This window comes from Phyllobates terribilis, unplaced genomic scaffold, assembly GCF_046119375.1.
Source record: "Phyllobates terribilis strain yellow unplaced genomic scaffold, ASM4611937v1 Scaffold_9__5_contigs__length_417890890, whole genome shotgun sequence".
NCBI classification, from domain to species: Eukaryota; Metazoa; Chordata; class Amphibia; order Anura; family Dendrobatidae; genus Phyllobates; species Phyllobates terribilis.
In genome coordinates, this window is record NW_027362769.1 from 84,884,570 (window position 1) to 84,902,001 (window position 17,432).

Below are 17,432 nucleotides of genomic sequence, written 5' to 3' on the forward strand. Positions count from 1 at the left end.
TTTAAATAATTCTGAGAATGCAGATATCATTGAAAGTGGATTTTTGTGCTGAATTTGGAGAAACCATTTGTTAAAATAGTTGTCTCGAGACATTTTATTTTTTTTAATCGGTTTATTGCATAATTTGGTGGCTGAATAATTTTGATAGCCAAGTTGATAAACTGGTAATTACTAATTGGCAGTCTCAGGTGAATTGTCAAAATGTAGCAAGAGGGTGGCCAGAGGATTTTTCAAGTGGATCTGTAGTTTGATGTGCGGCAAATTCACTTGCAACTAATTGACTTGGTTACTGTATGGACAGGTCACATTTCCTCACAGAATTGACAAAAGCATTAAAAAGACAAGTTTTGTGAGGTGTTTATCGAATGAATAAAGATTGTATTATTCCTGTTGTCCCATTGTAGGTGTATGTACTTCCTTTTCTCCATGGTATGTTCTATAGAGAGTTAACAATGTTTCAGTGTTTGAATGCATCTCACCCATAACTTTTATATTAGTAGTGTGCTCGGCCCAATCTTTTGTTCTTTAGGGGTCACAAACAAGACACTTTGCTTTGTCAGTGGTACTTTCACACAGTGCTAAATTAAAGTTTTGCCTATGTGAAATAAAGCTCATTGATGGGCCAAAGAGTACTGATGATTGTCTTGTCCCCAAACATTATGTTATTGGCAGCACATTCTTACAGACTGATAATCACAAACGAGAGCTCGTACGAACACTCGTCCACAGATTCTCAGCTTGTCTGAATGCAAAATAACATTTTGGGCGTGCACAGGTTATAAGATATATATTTTACTTCGCAAAAGGTGTGAGATGTCCCCAGCAACTATATCAAGCTACAGAGTTCTAAATTATATTGTTTTATTACATTGCATTCACCTACTGACAATTTGTAAACTGATATACAGTTATATGAAAAAGTTTGGGCTCCCCTATTAATCTTAAGCTTAATGTTTTATAAAAATTGGTGTTTTTGCAACAGCTATTTCAGTTTGATATATGTAATAACTGTTGGACACAGTAATGTTTCTGCCTTGAAATGAGGTTTATTGTACTAACAGAAAATGTGCAATCTGCATTCAAACAAAATTTGACAGGTGCATAAGTATGGGCACATCACCAGAAAAGTGACATTAATATTTAGTAGATCCTCCTTTTGCAAAAATAACAGCCTCTAGTCGCTTCCTGTAGCTTTTAATGATTTCCTGGATCCTGGATGAAGGTATTTTTGACCATTCCTCTTTACAAAACAATTCCAGTTCAGTTAAGTTTGATGGTCGCCGAGCATGGACAGCCCTCTTCAAATGATCACACAGATGTTCAATGATATTCAGGTCTGGAGACTGGGATGGCCATTCCAGAACATTGTAATTGTTCCTGTGCATGAATGCCTGAGTAGATTTGGAGCGGTGTTTTGGATCATTGTCTTGCTGAAAGATCCATCCCCTGCGTAACTTCAACTTTGTCACTGATTCTTGAACATTATTGTCAAGAATCCGCTGATACTGAGTGGAATCCATGCGTCCCTCAACTTTAACAAGATTCTCGGTGCCGGCATTGGCCACTCAGCCCCAAAGCATGATGGAACCTCCACCAAATTTTACTGTGGGTAGCAAGTGTTTTTCTTGGAATGCTGTGTTTTTTTGCCGCCATGCATAACGCCTTTTTGTATGACCAAACAACTCAATCTTGGTTTCATCAGTCCACAGGACCTTCTTCCAAAAAGAAATTGGCTTCTCCAAATGTGCTTTTGCATACCTCAGCCGACTCTGTTTGTGGCGTGCTTGCAGAAACTCTCCCATACAGCTTCTCCTTGAGCAAAGTGCGTTGTATAGTTGACCGATGCACAGTGACACCATCTGCAGCAAGTTGATGCTGCAGCTCTCTGGAGCTGGTCTGAGGATTGTCCTTGACTGATCTCACCATTCTTCTTCTCTGCCTTTCTGATGTTTTTCTTGGCCTGCCACTATTGGCCTTAACAAGAACTGTCCCTGTGTTCTTCCATTTCCTTACTATGTTCCTCACAGTGGAAACTGACAGGTTAAATCTCTGAGACAGCTTTTTGTATCCTTCCCCTGAACAACTATGTTGAATAATCTTTGTTTTCAGATCATTTGACAGTGGTTTTGAGGAGCCCATGATGCCACTCTTCAGAAGAGATTCAAACAGGAGAACAACTTGCAAGTGGCCACTTTAAGTAGCTTTTCTCATGATTGCATACACCTGGCTATGAAGTTCAAAGCTCAATGAGGTTACAAAACCAAAAAAAGTGCTTTAGTAAGTCAGTAAAAAGTAGGTAGGAGTATTTAAAACAAGAAAATGATAAGGGTGCCCATACTTATGCACCTGTCTGTCAAATTTTGTTTGAATGCAGATTGCACATTTTCTGTTAGTACAATAAACCTCATTTCAAGGCAGAAACATTACTGTGTCCAACAGTTATTACATATATCAAACTGAAATAGCTGTTGCAAAAACACCAATTTTTATAAAACATTAAGCTTAAAATTAATAGGGGTGCCCAAACTTTTTCATATAACTGTATATAAAACCAATTGGATTATTGGGAACTGGCCACATCACTGAGGACAAATCTGTCGACATTTTAGAAAAAAATAAAAAAAAAACTATTACACAATTTCATATTCCCATGTACAGTTCGGCAAAATTTAAGTCCAGCACACAGTATATAAAGAAAAGTAACCAGTAATAACTGTAGTAACTGTTAATTTGTATACATCAACCCAAAATTATATATATTTTTAAAAACACATTTTTGGTAATAAAAAAAAAAAGAAAACAAAAACAAAAGGCAAAAAAAGATCATTTTGAGACATAGCAAAATTATCAAATAGTTTGGTTACCATTTGTCTGTTCCGTTTTAGGAACAAATAACCTGTTGCATCAGTTATGCAAACGGATAATGATATGGATTCATAATAAAAAAAAAGTCCTGCAGAACGTATTCTTTCTTTCTAAAAAAGGAAACCCAGATGGACCCCGTAATAATCCTGTGGTCTGGTCCCTCTGCTTCCATCAAGATTACTGATGCAACAGATCATTTATTCTGTTTGTCTTTTACCAAAATGACATGTGAACAGAGCCTTATGCTTTCTAATATTATATAGTGATATGCATTTTTTTTGGAGCTTCAAATATTGTCTAGGAACATCTAAAATCTCATTAGGGTATGTTCACAAAGGGGGATATATGGCAGATTTTCCATCTGTCTATTAATTAGACTTGTCCATATTGCTGCGGAAAATTATCAGTGTAGAAATTGAAATACAGCGAGGATTTCACATTTGCAGTTTGTTAATTTATGGTAAAACATTTACCATCAGTTTAATCTTTGCAGTGCATAGGCTACAAAACTGCAAATTCATCATGTACGGACATAACCTTAAGATGATAGATTTAGAAAATGTGACCAATGATCAAGAAGCGCACAGGCACTTGGTGCACCAACAGCTCAGTGAACCTTCCCACCTTCTTGTTTTATTTCTAACTCCGTCTCCTAATTATGGATTGACAGTTCTGGCTTTACAGAATCCAGAGGGGGTCTAAAATAGATGGAAAGAAAGTAGGTGAAAATGTGTACTGCCAAGTGTGCACTGAGAGCCTGTGCTTGGTTTGCACAGTCATTTTGTGATTGCAAGTTCTATGGAAAAAAAACTACACTAAGGTAGTGGATAAAAAAAAAATCAAATATCATATAAACTGTTCTTTGTAGTTTGTAAAACATTTACTAAACTGTAGTAGTGGACTCCAATATATTGAAAGTATGAAACAAACTTTAAGAGCCCATATTAACAAACACAGGTCCAATACAAACAAAGGTTTTCTTTTACAAAGTGCATTCAAATATCTAAAATTGGAACATAATAAATATTTCTCCAATATAAGGGTTATCGCTAAAGAAACTATTGAGGAATCTAAAAATTAGGGAATCTTATTTATAAGTCTGGTACCCAAAGGACTGGATGTAACCATTGAAGCAATTACATGACAAATCAAAATGGGATTATAAATTAAGAAGGACATTTGAACACACATTATCACTAATCCATAAATGATATAAAATTATTTATACTTATATATTTATTCATTTATTCATTTTATTATCATAGAAACAAGACATTAATCAAGAGGTATTCTTTCAGCAAAAAAATAAAATATATATATTAAATTAATTATTTTCTATTAATTGCTTTAATAAGGGAAGCTATTTATTAATTGAAGTATGTAGCCAAATAACAAATAAAATATGCTTGGCTTCATCTACTTTCTAGAAGGACCTCTGTAACCTAAGACTAAGCTGTTTTTAGCAAAAGCGCCCCATAACAGTTGATTAGGTGCCAAATTCAAAGTATTTTAAGTAGAGTAGGACTGCATTGTATGTATGAGAACATTACACATTTGAAACACGTCCATTTATGCCAATAAACAGGTCCAAAAATCTGAACATTTGTGATATCCCAATCATTCGTTCTGGTTGGTGCCATCTATACTCAGACTTTCTCCTTGGATCCATTTTGTGCTCACAGACTCCCTTTAAAAACATCTTAAGATTAATGTTTTATAACCCAGTTATAAAGATTTAGTCAAATAAAATCAGATGATAACAGACAGCAAGTTTGACATTTGGGCCAATTAAACCATTCAGCGGGACTTGTATCATGACATAAAGAGATTCAATATTTTCATCATTTTTCCATCATCCACATATGAAATAAAGAATTAAACTAGGCGCATCCAGTGAATAGTTGAGTGTCTTTTTATGAACATTCCTTAATGATAGACCACAAGTCGTAACCATATAATAGGCTCTTACCCCCTGAGAAAAGGCCCATTCTTTCTTCTGTTTTTTCAGCCTAAAAGCTGTTAATAGGCATACATAAGCCTACAGCTATAAATTTGTCACATTCAGCTCGAGGCCATATGTGGATTTACCCAGAATTCCTTGTTTTGGACGCAGTTTTATCATTTCGATCTTGATTGAAGTCCTATAGGATTCCAGCTTGTTGGACATCTGGGTCGCATTACACGCCTGCACATTAAGGAGATAGTTGCTTAGCAGTTCCTTCATGATTACCCAGAATTCCCGGCGTGGGGGGGGGGTTTTGCACAAGTTTTCCCACTTTTGGCCATTTGACAGCATCTTTTTTTTTTAGCGAGCTGAAGGTTGTGAAAAAAAAAATAAAAATCTAAAAATAACAACCAATCATTGTAGGAAATGCAGAAAAAAAAGATATAATGATGACGTAATCTCAATCCCATCTACAAACATGTGCTCGTGATAGAAATCTGATATATTGCCAGGCGGGTCTTGACATCTATTGGAACAAATCCAATGAGCATGCATTATATTATCTAGACATCTGAACTACTGCGTGAGAAACTGTAAGGTTTTTTTTTTCTTCCTTTTAATGTCTTCAAAGATCGGCAGTTTTTACGGCTTGTTGTTACTTTTTATTTTAAGCCAACACATGTCGTCTTCTAATTAAGTCTAAAATAGCACAGAAACGTTATTAAAAAGTGACTGAAACTGTAACTTTCAGAACCAGTATCGGGGATGAAAGTGTTGACTCTATGTTAAGTTTTTCCTTTTACAATGGAAGGGCTGACATTTTGTGAGATGCTTAATTTTTCGGATAAATATTTTAAAAAATTCTGGATTGGACTATGCTTTATAAAATAGACTGTAATTTCTTAAAATACTTAAAGTGTAAATGTGGTTTCAGGAGAACTTGCAGCAGAATGTCTATGTCTGCCTCTAGCTCCTCCTATCCTCTCTCCATAGACTATTATGAGCAGCAACTTTCATCTCTTATCTCAGAAATGGGAAAGAAGGAGAAAGTAGTAGATTTCTTTTATCAGATATATCACAAAGTTTCTTATCTTCACTTATACTATTAATTTATGAAAAAAAATTAAAATGACTTATTTTTTAAATATTCCTAATTCTCAATGTGGGGCAATTAGTATAAGCTTGGGCCTGGTGGACATTATTGCTCTGATCCATCAAGATCGACAATTTTCTCACCGGTCTTGATGAGGGACAGTGGTAGAGTCAGACACTCCTGATTCATGAAGAGGTTGACACGTCTTCATGAATCTGGTTGTCTGACTAATGTCATGTGCCTACGTGCGACATGCCAGAAATCTTAGTGAGAATGCCACAGTTCGTAATGAATGAAATGAGCTAAGGCTTCATGTCCTCACCGCACCCCCGTCCCATCCCACCCCAGCTCCACCCATTTCAGCAGAGCTGGGAGAAACTGGGGTGAAAATGGCAAAAGTTGCAAAATTTTGGATCAACTCTGAGCTGCACCAAAATTTTGTGACTTTTCAAAGCTTTTACGTCAGTTTTTTGACATATAACCTTGATGACTCTCAGGCTAATATATATTCTTTGGAATGGCTCTTTAGTTTAGTCTTGGTAATGTAGCTGATTCAGTGAATTGTCTAAAAGAATAACCATCTTTCTAACCGATAGCAATCAACCTCTAGATAGCTGTTACTGTATACTCTGCTTTTACACGATGAAAGCTTTGCTATTATTAGTTATTAAGGGTAGTTAAGACAGTTTTTCTTATAAGCAGTTTTATAAATCTAGCCATTGATTATTTTAAGAGTGATCATCATTTTATTTTTATTTTTTCAGAAATCAATAATACATGTGAAAACAAGAAAGTTTGTACTATATCTTGTTAGAGAATTCTTCCTTTTTCTCCTGGACTGATGGTTCATTCTCAAAATTCTCAATTCATGTGTAAAATCTGTCTTGAATAAAAATTGATTTTTGTATTCCTGAGATAGGAGATGTCTGTTGTCTTCCTCTAGCTCCTCCCTTCTCCACAGAATCTTATCAGCACCAACTGCCATCTCCTATCTCTGTAATGGGGAAATATGACTTCACTGAATATAGATTTTACCCATGAATTGAGAATGAAAGATCAGTCCAGTAGGAGAAATAAGCAAATTTCTCTGATAGTATATATATATTACAAAGTTGCTTATTTTCATGTGTACTATTGATTTACTAAATAAAAATTTAAACACTCTCTAATTTTCCTTCATGTACTATAAAAATTTGCTCCTACAATTTTCACCCCCTTCTGTGTTTTCTTTTACATACTTTTAAATGGATTCTCATATTAACCTAAATGTCTTTTTCTTAGTGGGACCAGAGGCGTGTAAACTACCGAAGGAAGAGGGAACCTGTCGGGAGTTTGCTCTAAAGTGGTATTATGACCACGAAACCAACAGCTGTGCACGTTTCTGGTATGGCGGCTGTGGAGGAAATGAGAACAGGTTCAGCACACAGAAAGAATGTGAAAAGATTTGTATTTCAGGTAAGTTGTGATCCAAAAGATAAGATAACTTTGTACACAGCCATGCATTGGATTCTTCCCAAACTTTACCGATTTTCCACTTTCACCTTCAAAGTTTTTCTTAAAAAAAAGGAGACTGCACAATAAGGCACAAGTCGGACCTAATTCATTTTCACTCTGACAGATCCATCTATTCAGATGCAGAACTTGAAACTAGTGGTCCCCAATTCAAAACAGGTGACATAGCCCCCCACCAACCATGTACACATGGGCACTAGATGTTGGGGGCATCCGCTATCTTTATGTCCCTTATAATTAGGACCTTGAATCTAAAGTACTGTCAGCAGTGGTAATAATAGATATGATAATTTACCTGGCAAATCATGAAAGTCTCAATGACAAAAACTTGTTCTAGAATGTTAAGAGGTCATGTGTTTACGAGCATGTGCAGTAGGAAGCTTCGCTGCTGTTACCTGGAGATAACATCGCCACATACTGTCAAGCTGTATCCAGGCCATACATACATAGTTGTGATGCATAGTTATTCCAGAATGATAAAATGGACTTTTGTGTTAGTCTATTTTCAGTTTCATTCCAGACACTTAAAGGGGTATTTGCCATGTGGTCTCCTAACTTCCTGGTTTCTGGCAGGGTGGGCACTTGAGTTGTAGTGAATAACAGAGCTGTGGTATTATCAGAACTGTAAAGCTTAGCACAAGTTCGGCTATAAAGCCCCCGTCACACTAAGCGAGATCGCTAGCGAGATGGCTGCTGAGTCACAAGTTTTGTGACGCAACAGCGACCTCAGTAGCGATCTCGCTATGTTTGACACTTAGCAGCGACCAGGCCCCTGCTGTGAGATCGCTGGTCGTGTCGGAATGGTCTGGACATTTCTTTGATCGTTGAAGTCCCGCTGGGTAGCATGCATCCTTGTGTTTGACACCTTACCAACGACCTTGTTAACGACCCAGACACAGAAACACATAGGCGTGCATCGTTATACAGATCGTTATGGGTCGCTGCATCGTTGCTCCGTCGTTGGGAAGATCTGACTGTTTGACATCTCACCAGCGACCACATAGCGACGCAGCAACGATCCCTGACAGGTCATATCGTTGTCGGGATCGCTGTAGCGTCGCTTAGTGTGACGGGGCCTTAACACATGCAGCTATCAGTGGTTTGTTCTGAGTCTACACTACTATCACTATATTTACACAAAGAGATAACTGGGCATTTGAACAAATACACAGTTCAGGACAGTGAAAGCAGTGATTAGGATAACTACTCTGGTAGAAGCTGATGTTGGAGGCTGATGTTGCAAAATTTACAACAGCAGCTTATCAGGACCTGAGAGGAAGGGGGAGAGCGGTGAGTAGTTTACTGCTGTATATAAATAAATGGGATGGAGGGAGGAGGCTGGGATGTTAGGAGTTAACCCCTCTCATGAAATGTAACTACTGTGCATTGTCGGCCAGGGCCTGAGCAGTCGCTGATTGCCAAGCTACAAGGAAACCATCTGCACACTATGTAAGATAAAAGCTGTCTTTGCAGGAGAATGAAAGCAAAGAGAAAAAAACACGTTAGTTTCATGCTATCTAACTAAAGCAATTTAATATTTTTAGAATACCTTTTTAACAGATATGATGTGATTTTACCCATGCATATTAATTCATAATGGTAACTACATTTTCTATTTTCATTCCTTTACAGTACCTCTGAATCCCAGTGTAGTCTCTGCAATTGGAACATAAAAGTCCTGGATTTTTACCTTTCTAGAGGAGATAACCCAGGATGCACTGCCCCTCTGCTCACCCTATGCCCCATGTCATCTTGCCCTCACATAGGGTAACGGAGGCTTACAAGTTTTATCAAAATGGTGCTAATTCATATGTGGACATGGAAAAGACTGTACTGGAAACATTAACTCTTTCAGTGCTTTAGATTGCTAGCGTCACAGACCTGTCTGTTATGCCATATGGAACAATGCTGTGCTGCTCTCTGCAACACTGAAAGGGTTAACCGGTACTCTTATCTCCCATCTGTCAGCAGCTGTGTCAGGTTTTTATTTTTAATGTCAGAGCCCCAACTAAAGAGTCTAACCCTAAAATATTCTGCCCCACTATATAACACCTGCTTCTTCCACATACCTCCCTTCTAAATTCTTCAGTATCCAGAATTACAACCAATTTTCTGCCATACTTTTAAACCATATGACTTCTTTTAATGAACTGTGAGACCATGATGCCAACACAAGACGACATATTGTTGCTAATAGAGGCTATCAAATTCTCAATTTCTATTTTTTACAGCAGGGCACTGTCAACTTTTTGCAAGGACAACATGTCCCATGGAAAGTGACGGGTGTTACCCTTTTCTTCGTCAGTGTGGCCTTTTAAAATATTGCGGTGCAGTACTTCTTAGGCCACTTCTGGCATCATAGGGACTGAAAGCTTTAGGTTTTACCACTTGGGTTATAAATAAGGTAGCTGCAGTCATTGCAGGCTATGCTAAGGTATACATTTATTTTGGTTGAGTCTATTCTTGTTATTTGTAATTTTACACTTTGGGGTAGGGAAATTAATTGCTATAAATTTTGAAATTTGGACTTTGTTTGTCTGTTTTTATTTTTTTTATGAAGGGAGATGATGCAAAGACTGAATAAAGAATGAAGAGGTGTTTAATTCTGTGTGTGGTTATTTCTAACAATCTAACAAAGCTAAAAGGGAATCTGTCAGCAGATTTTTGCTACCTGATCTGAGATCAGCTGTCACGCAAGGTGTGGGAAAGACTAAGTGCAACATGAAGGGATGAGGGGAAGGGAGCCCAGAGACGAGGGAAAGGGGGAGTGGAGACCTCCTAGGCTGATCTGATATCACCCTGTCTCCCCTAACGTCCCTATATTGGTTCCTCAGCAATCGCCGCACAGGAACCTAAACCCTGTATTTCCCTAGAGCTAGGCCCTGGTTAGGGAAGTGGGGGGATGAGCCCTAGTAAGTCCCCACTAACAACTAAAGACAACAAGTTAGACAGACATGGGGAAAGTAACTTAGCTGGAGCCGATTTCAGAGAGAAAGCACACGTTTTCTTAGCACCAGAGAGGAAATAAGAACAGCACGAGCTCCAAGATTTCAAAAGGAAACATATGTATATCACCTGCACCTTCCTGCTGCAAAGGGAAACTATTTAAACACCCAGGCCAGGCTGTTAATTAGAGCAGGAAGGAGGTAGCTGCTGGGTCCTAGAGTGAAAGAGCTAAGAAGGTGTCTGTAATGCCAAACGAAGAGATCTTCTGCAACCAACTGCAGGGCGACTGTCTGTCACATCTGACACACCCGTGACATCAGCATAGTGTAGGAAAAGAGACCCTGATTCCAGGAATGTATCACCGAGTTTACTGGGTGCAGCTGTTATGACACAATTAGAGTTGTTATATGTAGCAAATAGCAGAGCTGAGAAAGCTAACCCCTTCCACACCACACCACTACATTGTCTATTGACAGTGAGCTGCTAATCAGACGAAGGGGCATGGTCGGACTAGGGCTCACGTGCACTGTGGTCCAGGCAGTGATAATTTCCTGGTGATAAAACATTCATTGTATAGAAATAACAGCTTAATAAGTGACACATCCCTGAAATCTGTGTCTCTGCCTCTACACCATACTGCCCTCAGATTACATTGCAAAAGCCTGCTGACAGATTCAGTTTAATACAAACATTCTCTTTCTCTTAGACCCCATTCACATGTCAGTTTTTCATTATATTCTACCTATACTTTTATGATAGAATAAGTACCCATTACAGTCTAAGGACTTGTTCATATGTAGTTTTTTATTTGTGTACTGCGTGTCCATAGTTTTATCTGATTTGATGATCAAACTCGCTCATTCAAGTTTACAGGTCTGTAAAAAAAAAATAGATAGCACACAAGATGCTAACGTGTCTCATCTGAGTACTGTCCATTTAATGGGTATGAGGAGCTTGGATTAATTTTTTTAAATTTTTATAATTGTGTAAATACACAATGGATTTTTTCAAACAAATCTTTCTGCTGAAAATCTTTTTCCATCAATGACAGCAGCATTTAAATGATGCAATTAACAGTGTGTGCGAACACCAACTCCCATTGACCCCTGCGGCTCAAAAAAACAAATGTTTTTTTTCACCATTTTACTGCGTGTAGAATTTTTTTTCACGTTTTTCAGTAACATATGAGAAAGAAAATGGTGTCATTCAAAACTATAACTTTTCCTGCAAAAATACTAGCCCTCATATCATTATATCGAGGGAAAAATACAAAAAAGGAATGGCTCTTAGAAAAAGAAGAGGAAAAAATGAAACACTACAATTGGCCACTGTGGGAAGGAAATAAAGAGGTTGTCCACTACTTTTTCATTGATGAACTATCCTTAGGCTAGGCCATTAATGTCTGATCAGTCGGGGTCCAACACCCAGCACCCCTGCTGATCAACTGTTCTCGGTGTCGGCAGCCGCTGGTCGGAACTGCTCGATTGTGGAGCTGCTACATCTTCTGGTAGTGGCTGTGGCAGAGTACTGTACATCTGCCTCCTATTGACAGGGCCGGCGTCAGCAGCCGGAGTACCCGGGCAAGTGCCGGGGCCCTGGACCATCAGGGGGGCCCACTCGTCGTCGGAGCCTGGGGCACTTCCCCGACACTGTTTGAGTGTTGTCACTTTCCAGGCATGGTCACCTGCAGTGCGCTGTGCGGCTGTGTCTGGTAGTAATGATGTGGTAGGGGCAACACACAAGCACAATTAAAGGCGCAGTGTTGCCTCTGTCGCGTCATTACTACCAGACACAGCCGCACAGTGCACTGCGTGCAGCCATGTCTGGAAAGTGACAGCACTCAAACAGCGCCGGCAGCCCTGCACAGATGCCAGGGAAGTGGCCCGGTCCCCGACGGCGAGTGGGCCCCTCTGATGGTTCAGGAATATGTATGTGACACACGCCGGTAGCCCTGCACTGCCACATACCTGAGGAGCTGGATGGGAGACAGGTCGGGGGCAGGTGAGCGAGGCTTGTCGCCAGCTTCCCCAATCCCCATATTAAAAATATTTCTAATGTGTGTGTTTGTGTGCATATATGATGTGAATGTCTATGTATATCAGTGTGTATGACTGTGTATATATATTTATGTCTGTTTTATATGTGTTTTTAATAATTTGTGTTCAAAAGAAATCAAAAAATGTCACGTGCCTGAAAATGATACCAATAAAAACGTCAACTTGTCCCGCAAAAAACAAGCCGTCACATCACTCTGTCGGCAGAAATATGGAAAAATTATAGTTCTCAAAATATGGTGATGCAAAAACTAGTCTTTGAAAAAAAAAGTCTTTTAGTGTGTGACAGCTGTCAATAATAAAAACCAAACCCCATATAAATCTGGTATCGCTGTAATCGCACTGACCCGAAGAATAAAGTCATCTAATCACTTATACCGCACGAGGAACGGAGTAAAAAATAAACTTTCGGGTTAGGGTTGTGCTAGGGTTAGGGTTGTGCTAGGGTTAGGGGTAGGGTTGTGCTAGGGTTAGGGTTGTGCTAGGGTTAGGTTGTGCTCGGGTTGGGGTTGTGCTAGGGTTAGGGTTGTGCTAAGGTTAGGGTTGTGTTTGGGTTATGCTAGGGTTGGGGATGTGCTAGGGTTAGGGTTGTGATGGGGTTGGGATTTTTTCAAAAGTTAAGAAAAAAAAAATGATGACGACATGGCGACTAGTGTTGAGCGCAAGTGCTAGCTACTTGAGTTTGCATCAGGTGCTCACGTATACACTGAGTATCCCGGGTGCTCGAGTGACATGCTTGAGTCTCTGTCCCATATGCTTCGCTGCCAAAAAAACCTTGCTGGAATTGCCTGCCATGCACGAGCGATCCCCACATGTTTCTTTTTGGGTGTCTAACTACCATGAAACATGCGGGGCAGGGACTCGAGCATGGCACTTGAGCAGCCGCGATACATGGTGCATACCCGAGTACCCGATGCAAACTCAAGTAGTGAGCACTTGCGCTCAAGACTAACGACAACTTATTCAATATGATGACATAATGTTATCAAATTCTGTGTCGTACCTCTTGGTTCAAAATGTTCACTATACCCCCAGATAAAATCCTTGAGGATTCTAGTTTCCAAAATGGGGTCACTTGTGGGGGTTTTTTGTCGCAGAGTGCATCTTCTTACAGTCACCACTGTACTTACGAGAGCTTCAATCAGCAAGATATCTTGAGTAAACAGTATTTACTTCATACTGGATAAACATGAGATAGAATTCAGTGTCACACAGTCCGTGTGCTGCTGACATAGCACATACAGGAAAGAAAAAAAAACAAAACACAGGAAGTAAAAACAACCAACAATTGAGAGCTTCCCTCCCCACATTACAGCAAGCATATAACTTTACACACTATCACCATCTGCTGTCTGGTTAGTATAAAGTCCTCCTTTCACTTATAATAAGTCCTAATCTGTAGCATATGCCAACACCCTTTCTCAACAGTAAGGACTTATTCAATCAAACCCAACTTTTTTATTAGTCTCTGGTGTTTATCAGCATTCAACACCTTCATGAAAATGTCTGCTGTCATTTCTTCAGTAGGACAATACTCTAAAGTCAAGACTCCTTGTTCCTGATGATCTCTCAAGAAATGATATTTCACATCAATATGCTTGGTTCTTAGATTGACTCTTTCTATCTGAGCAAGAACAAGACATCCTTGATTGTCCTCTTTCAGTTTTGTTGGTTCCAACTGTGGTTGTCCTAATTCTGTCAACAATTGTCTTAACCACAGTACTTCTCGACTCGCATGTGCTGCGGCAACAAATTCTGCTTCTGTTGAAGACCGTGTCACAATTGACTGTTTCTTACTTGTCCAACTTATTGGTCCACCTGAGAGAAAAAAAATATGTCCACTGGTAGATCTTCTGTCAGTTGGATCTCCAGCCCAATCTGCATCAACATATCCTGTTAAAATGCAATGATCACTTGTGGGTAGTTTCAGCTTAACATTGCTAGTTTCTTTCAAATAACGCATTACTCTCTTCACGGCATTCCAATCAGCTTTATTTGGTTTTGATACCTTTCTACTCAGGATTCCTACTGCTGCTGCGATGTCTGGTCTTGTAGCGGTCGCTAGATACAGTAGTTTTCCTATTGCTGTTCTGTATTCTTCATTATTTGGTAGCATATTTTTTTCACAGTTCATCTCTTTGAGATAATTAGTTTCCATTGGAGACTTTACTGTTTTTGCATCCTTTAATCCAAATTTTTCTGTTATGTCTTGAATCATGTGATTTTGATTCAGTAGGAAACTTCCGTCTTCTTCTCTTTCTACCTGTATTCCTAGGTACTGTTTCACATTTCCCAAGTCTTCGATTTCGAAATGTTGCTTCAGGATTTTTAGAATGTTTTCTTTATCCCTTTCTTGTTTAAAACAAATCAAAATGTCGTCTTCATATATGAGTACATAAATCCATCTATTAATCAGCCTTTTTGTGTACAAGCATGGATCAGCTTTACTTCTTTGAAATTTTTCATTTGTAAGTACTTCCATGATTTTGTCATTCCACGCTTTAGCTGCTTGCTTTAAACCATATCTGCTTTTCTGTAGTTTGCAAACTTTGTTTGGATTTCTTTCATCTTTGAATCCTGGAGGTTGTTCCATGTAAATGTCTTCTGTTAAATCTCCATTCAAAAAAGCTGTCTTTACATCCAGATGTCTCAGTTCCATCTGTTTCATTGCTGCAACTGTAAGTAAAGTTCTTATTGTAGTGTGTTTGACAACTGGAGCAAATGTCTCATCATAGTCTTCTCCATATTTTTGAGAATATCCTTTAGCTACGAGTCTTGCTCGGTATCTTTCAGCTGTGCCATCTGTTTGGTATTTTACTTTAAAAATCCATTTACATCCTATGGCTTTTCTTCCTTCTGGCAAATCTGTTAGTGTCCATGTATTTGAATCATGCATGGATTTAATTTCTGTTTCTGTTGCTTCTATCCATTTATTAGCTTCTTCTTCAGGAAGTTTAGATATGTCTTCCCAAGAGGTAGGCTCATAGATTTTTCTTATGCTTGTCTTGTATGAGAGACATTTTGGTGGTTTTCCTTTGTTCTCTCTCATTGAACGTCTTGGTTCTGTGTCTGTTTGTAGTTGTGATTCTTCACTTTCAGTATTTTGTTCTTCATTGATTTCTACTTCTTTCTCATCAGATATTTCTTCAGTTATGTCACTATTGTTTTTTTCATTTTTTGTTTCAACTGAAATCATAATGTCTTCATTTAAATCTTCAATGTATATCACACTGTTACTCACCGTAACTCTGTCTGTTTTGGGATCTAGGATTCTATATCCTTTACAATTTTCACTATATCCAACGAATATTCCTTCCATGGATATGTTTTGAAGTTTAGAACGTTTTTCTGTTGGAATGAATATAAAAACTTTACATCCAAAAACTTTTAAATGATTGACACTTGGTTTCATACCTTGCCACAGTTCATATAGAGTTTTCGTCAGTTTTCTGGAAAAAAGTCGGTTCTGTAGATGTGCCGCTGTCATTGCCGCCCCACCCCAATATTTCCCTGGCAGTCCGGAATCCGTCAGCATACATCTTATCATTTCTGTTAGAGTTCTGTTTTTCCTTTCAGCTACTCCATTTTGTTCAGGTGTGTATGGAACAGTTTTCTGGTGTTCTATTCCATTTTGTCTTAAGTAGTCTTCTATTCTGTGACCTGTAAATTCACCTCCATTATCACTTCTGATGACAATTTGCTTCCTTTGAATTTTGTTACTTGATCTTGTTACATAGTCTACAAGTTTATCAAAAACTTCACTTTTGTTCTTAATTAAGTATGTGACTGTGTATCTTGAGTAGTTGTCTATAAAAGTCAACATGTATCTATTGCCTCCTGATGTAGTCACTTTCATGGGTCCACATACGTCAGTATGCATCAAATCAAGTGGTCTTTCGCTTTTCATCTCACTTTCTTTTGGAATAGATATCCTTGTGGTTTTGGATTTTATACAACATTCACATCTTACGGTAATTGAGCAATCTGATATCTTTAAATTTTTTGTCAATTCTTTTCTCTGTAGTTCCCTTATACTTTCAGGGTGTCTATGTCCTAGACGTCTATTCCACATGTGAATACAGTTTTTGTGATCATGTGTACATACCTTCATCTGTTCCTTTGTTGTGTCAAAATGATATAATTGTTCATCTGCCTTGACTTTGGTTATCACCTTGTTTCCTGCAATAATTGCACACTCATTGTCTTTGAATTTTACTGTAAGTCCTTTTGCTGTTAAACGTTTCACAGATAATAATCCACCTTCCAATTTTGGAACATACAACACATCCTGTACAAGTATCTTTGAATCTTGTCCGAACTTGTTTGAAAAATTTAGCATACCTTGTCTGATACTTTCTGCGGTTATTTTGCTTCCATCTGCAAGATAAATGGTTTCTTTCTTATCTAAATCAAGATCAGTAAAGAAATTCTTGTCACTTGTCATATGACTCGTTGCTCCTGAATCAATAAACCAACCAAGTGATGATTTCTTGTCTGTTACTTTAAATGTGCCATTCCAATTATTCTCACATGAATCGGAAATTGTGTTTTTTACTTTCTGTGTATGCTTTTTATGTTGTAATTTTTGTTGTTCTGCTTTCCATATGGTACAGTCTTTCTTTAAATTACCTTTTTTTCTTATATCTGAAACATTCTCTTGTCTCTTTATTATAGGGTTTTTTAAATTCTGTTGCTTTAAGAGCGTTTTCACTGTCCTTTTCAGTAGAAGAATCATTTCTTTGTTCTTTTCTTCTCTGATATTCATCTATTAGTCTTGTTTTCACAAAATCTAATGTAATGTCTGTTTCTGGTCTTGTCTCAAGGGCATTTATCAAGGCTGTATACGAATCTGGTAAACTTCACAATAATATAGCTGCTACATGACTTTCTTTAATGTCTTCACCAATAGATTTTAGCTGTGATATCACTTCCATCATTGAGAATATGTGCTTCTGCATGTCGTCATTTGCACTCAATCTCATACTGTAAAGCTTTCTTAATAAAAATAACTTGTGAT

The 17,432-nt window shown here is 38.2% G+C and overlaps 1 protein-coding gene across 8 annotated transcripts in view; it reads left to right on the forward strand.

Annotated features, from left to right (window-relative positions):
• COL6A3 (collagen type VI alpha 3 chain) overlaps positions 1 to 10,018 on the forward strand; it is a 138,664-nt gene extending 128,646 nt beyond the window's left edge. For all 8 annotated transcript variants that reach the window (XM_073646691.1, XM_073646697.1, XM_073646690.1 and 5 more), the window contains 2 exons: positions 7,185 to 7,358; positions 9,048 to 10,018. In XM_073646691.1, coding sequence (XP_073502792.1) covers positions 7,185 to 7,358; positions 9,048 to 9,088 — 215 coding nt within the window. In that variant the 3' untranslated portion in view covers positions 9,089 to 10,018. The remainder of the gene's footprint in view (positions 1 to 7,184; positions 7,359 to 9,047) is intronic.
• Positions 10,019 to 17,432: the final 7,414 nt, after the last annotated feature.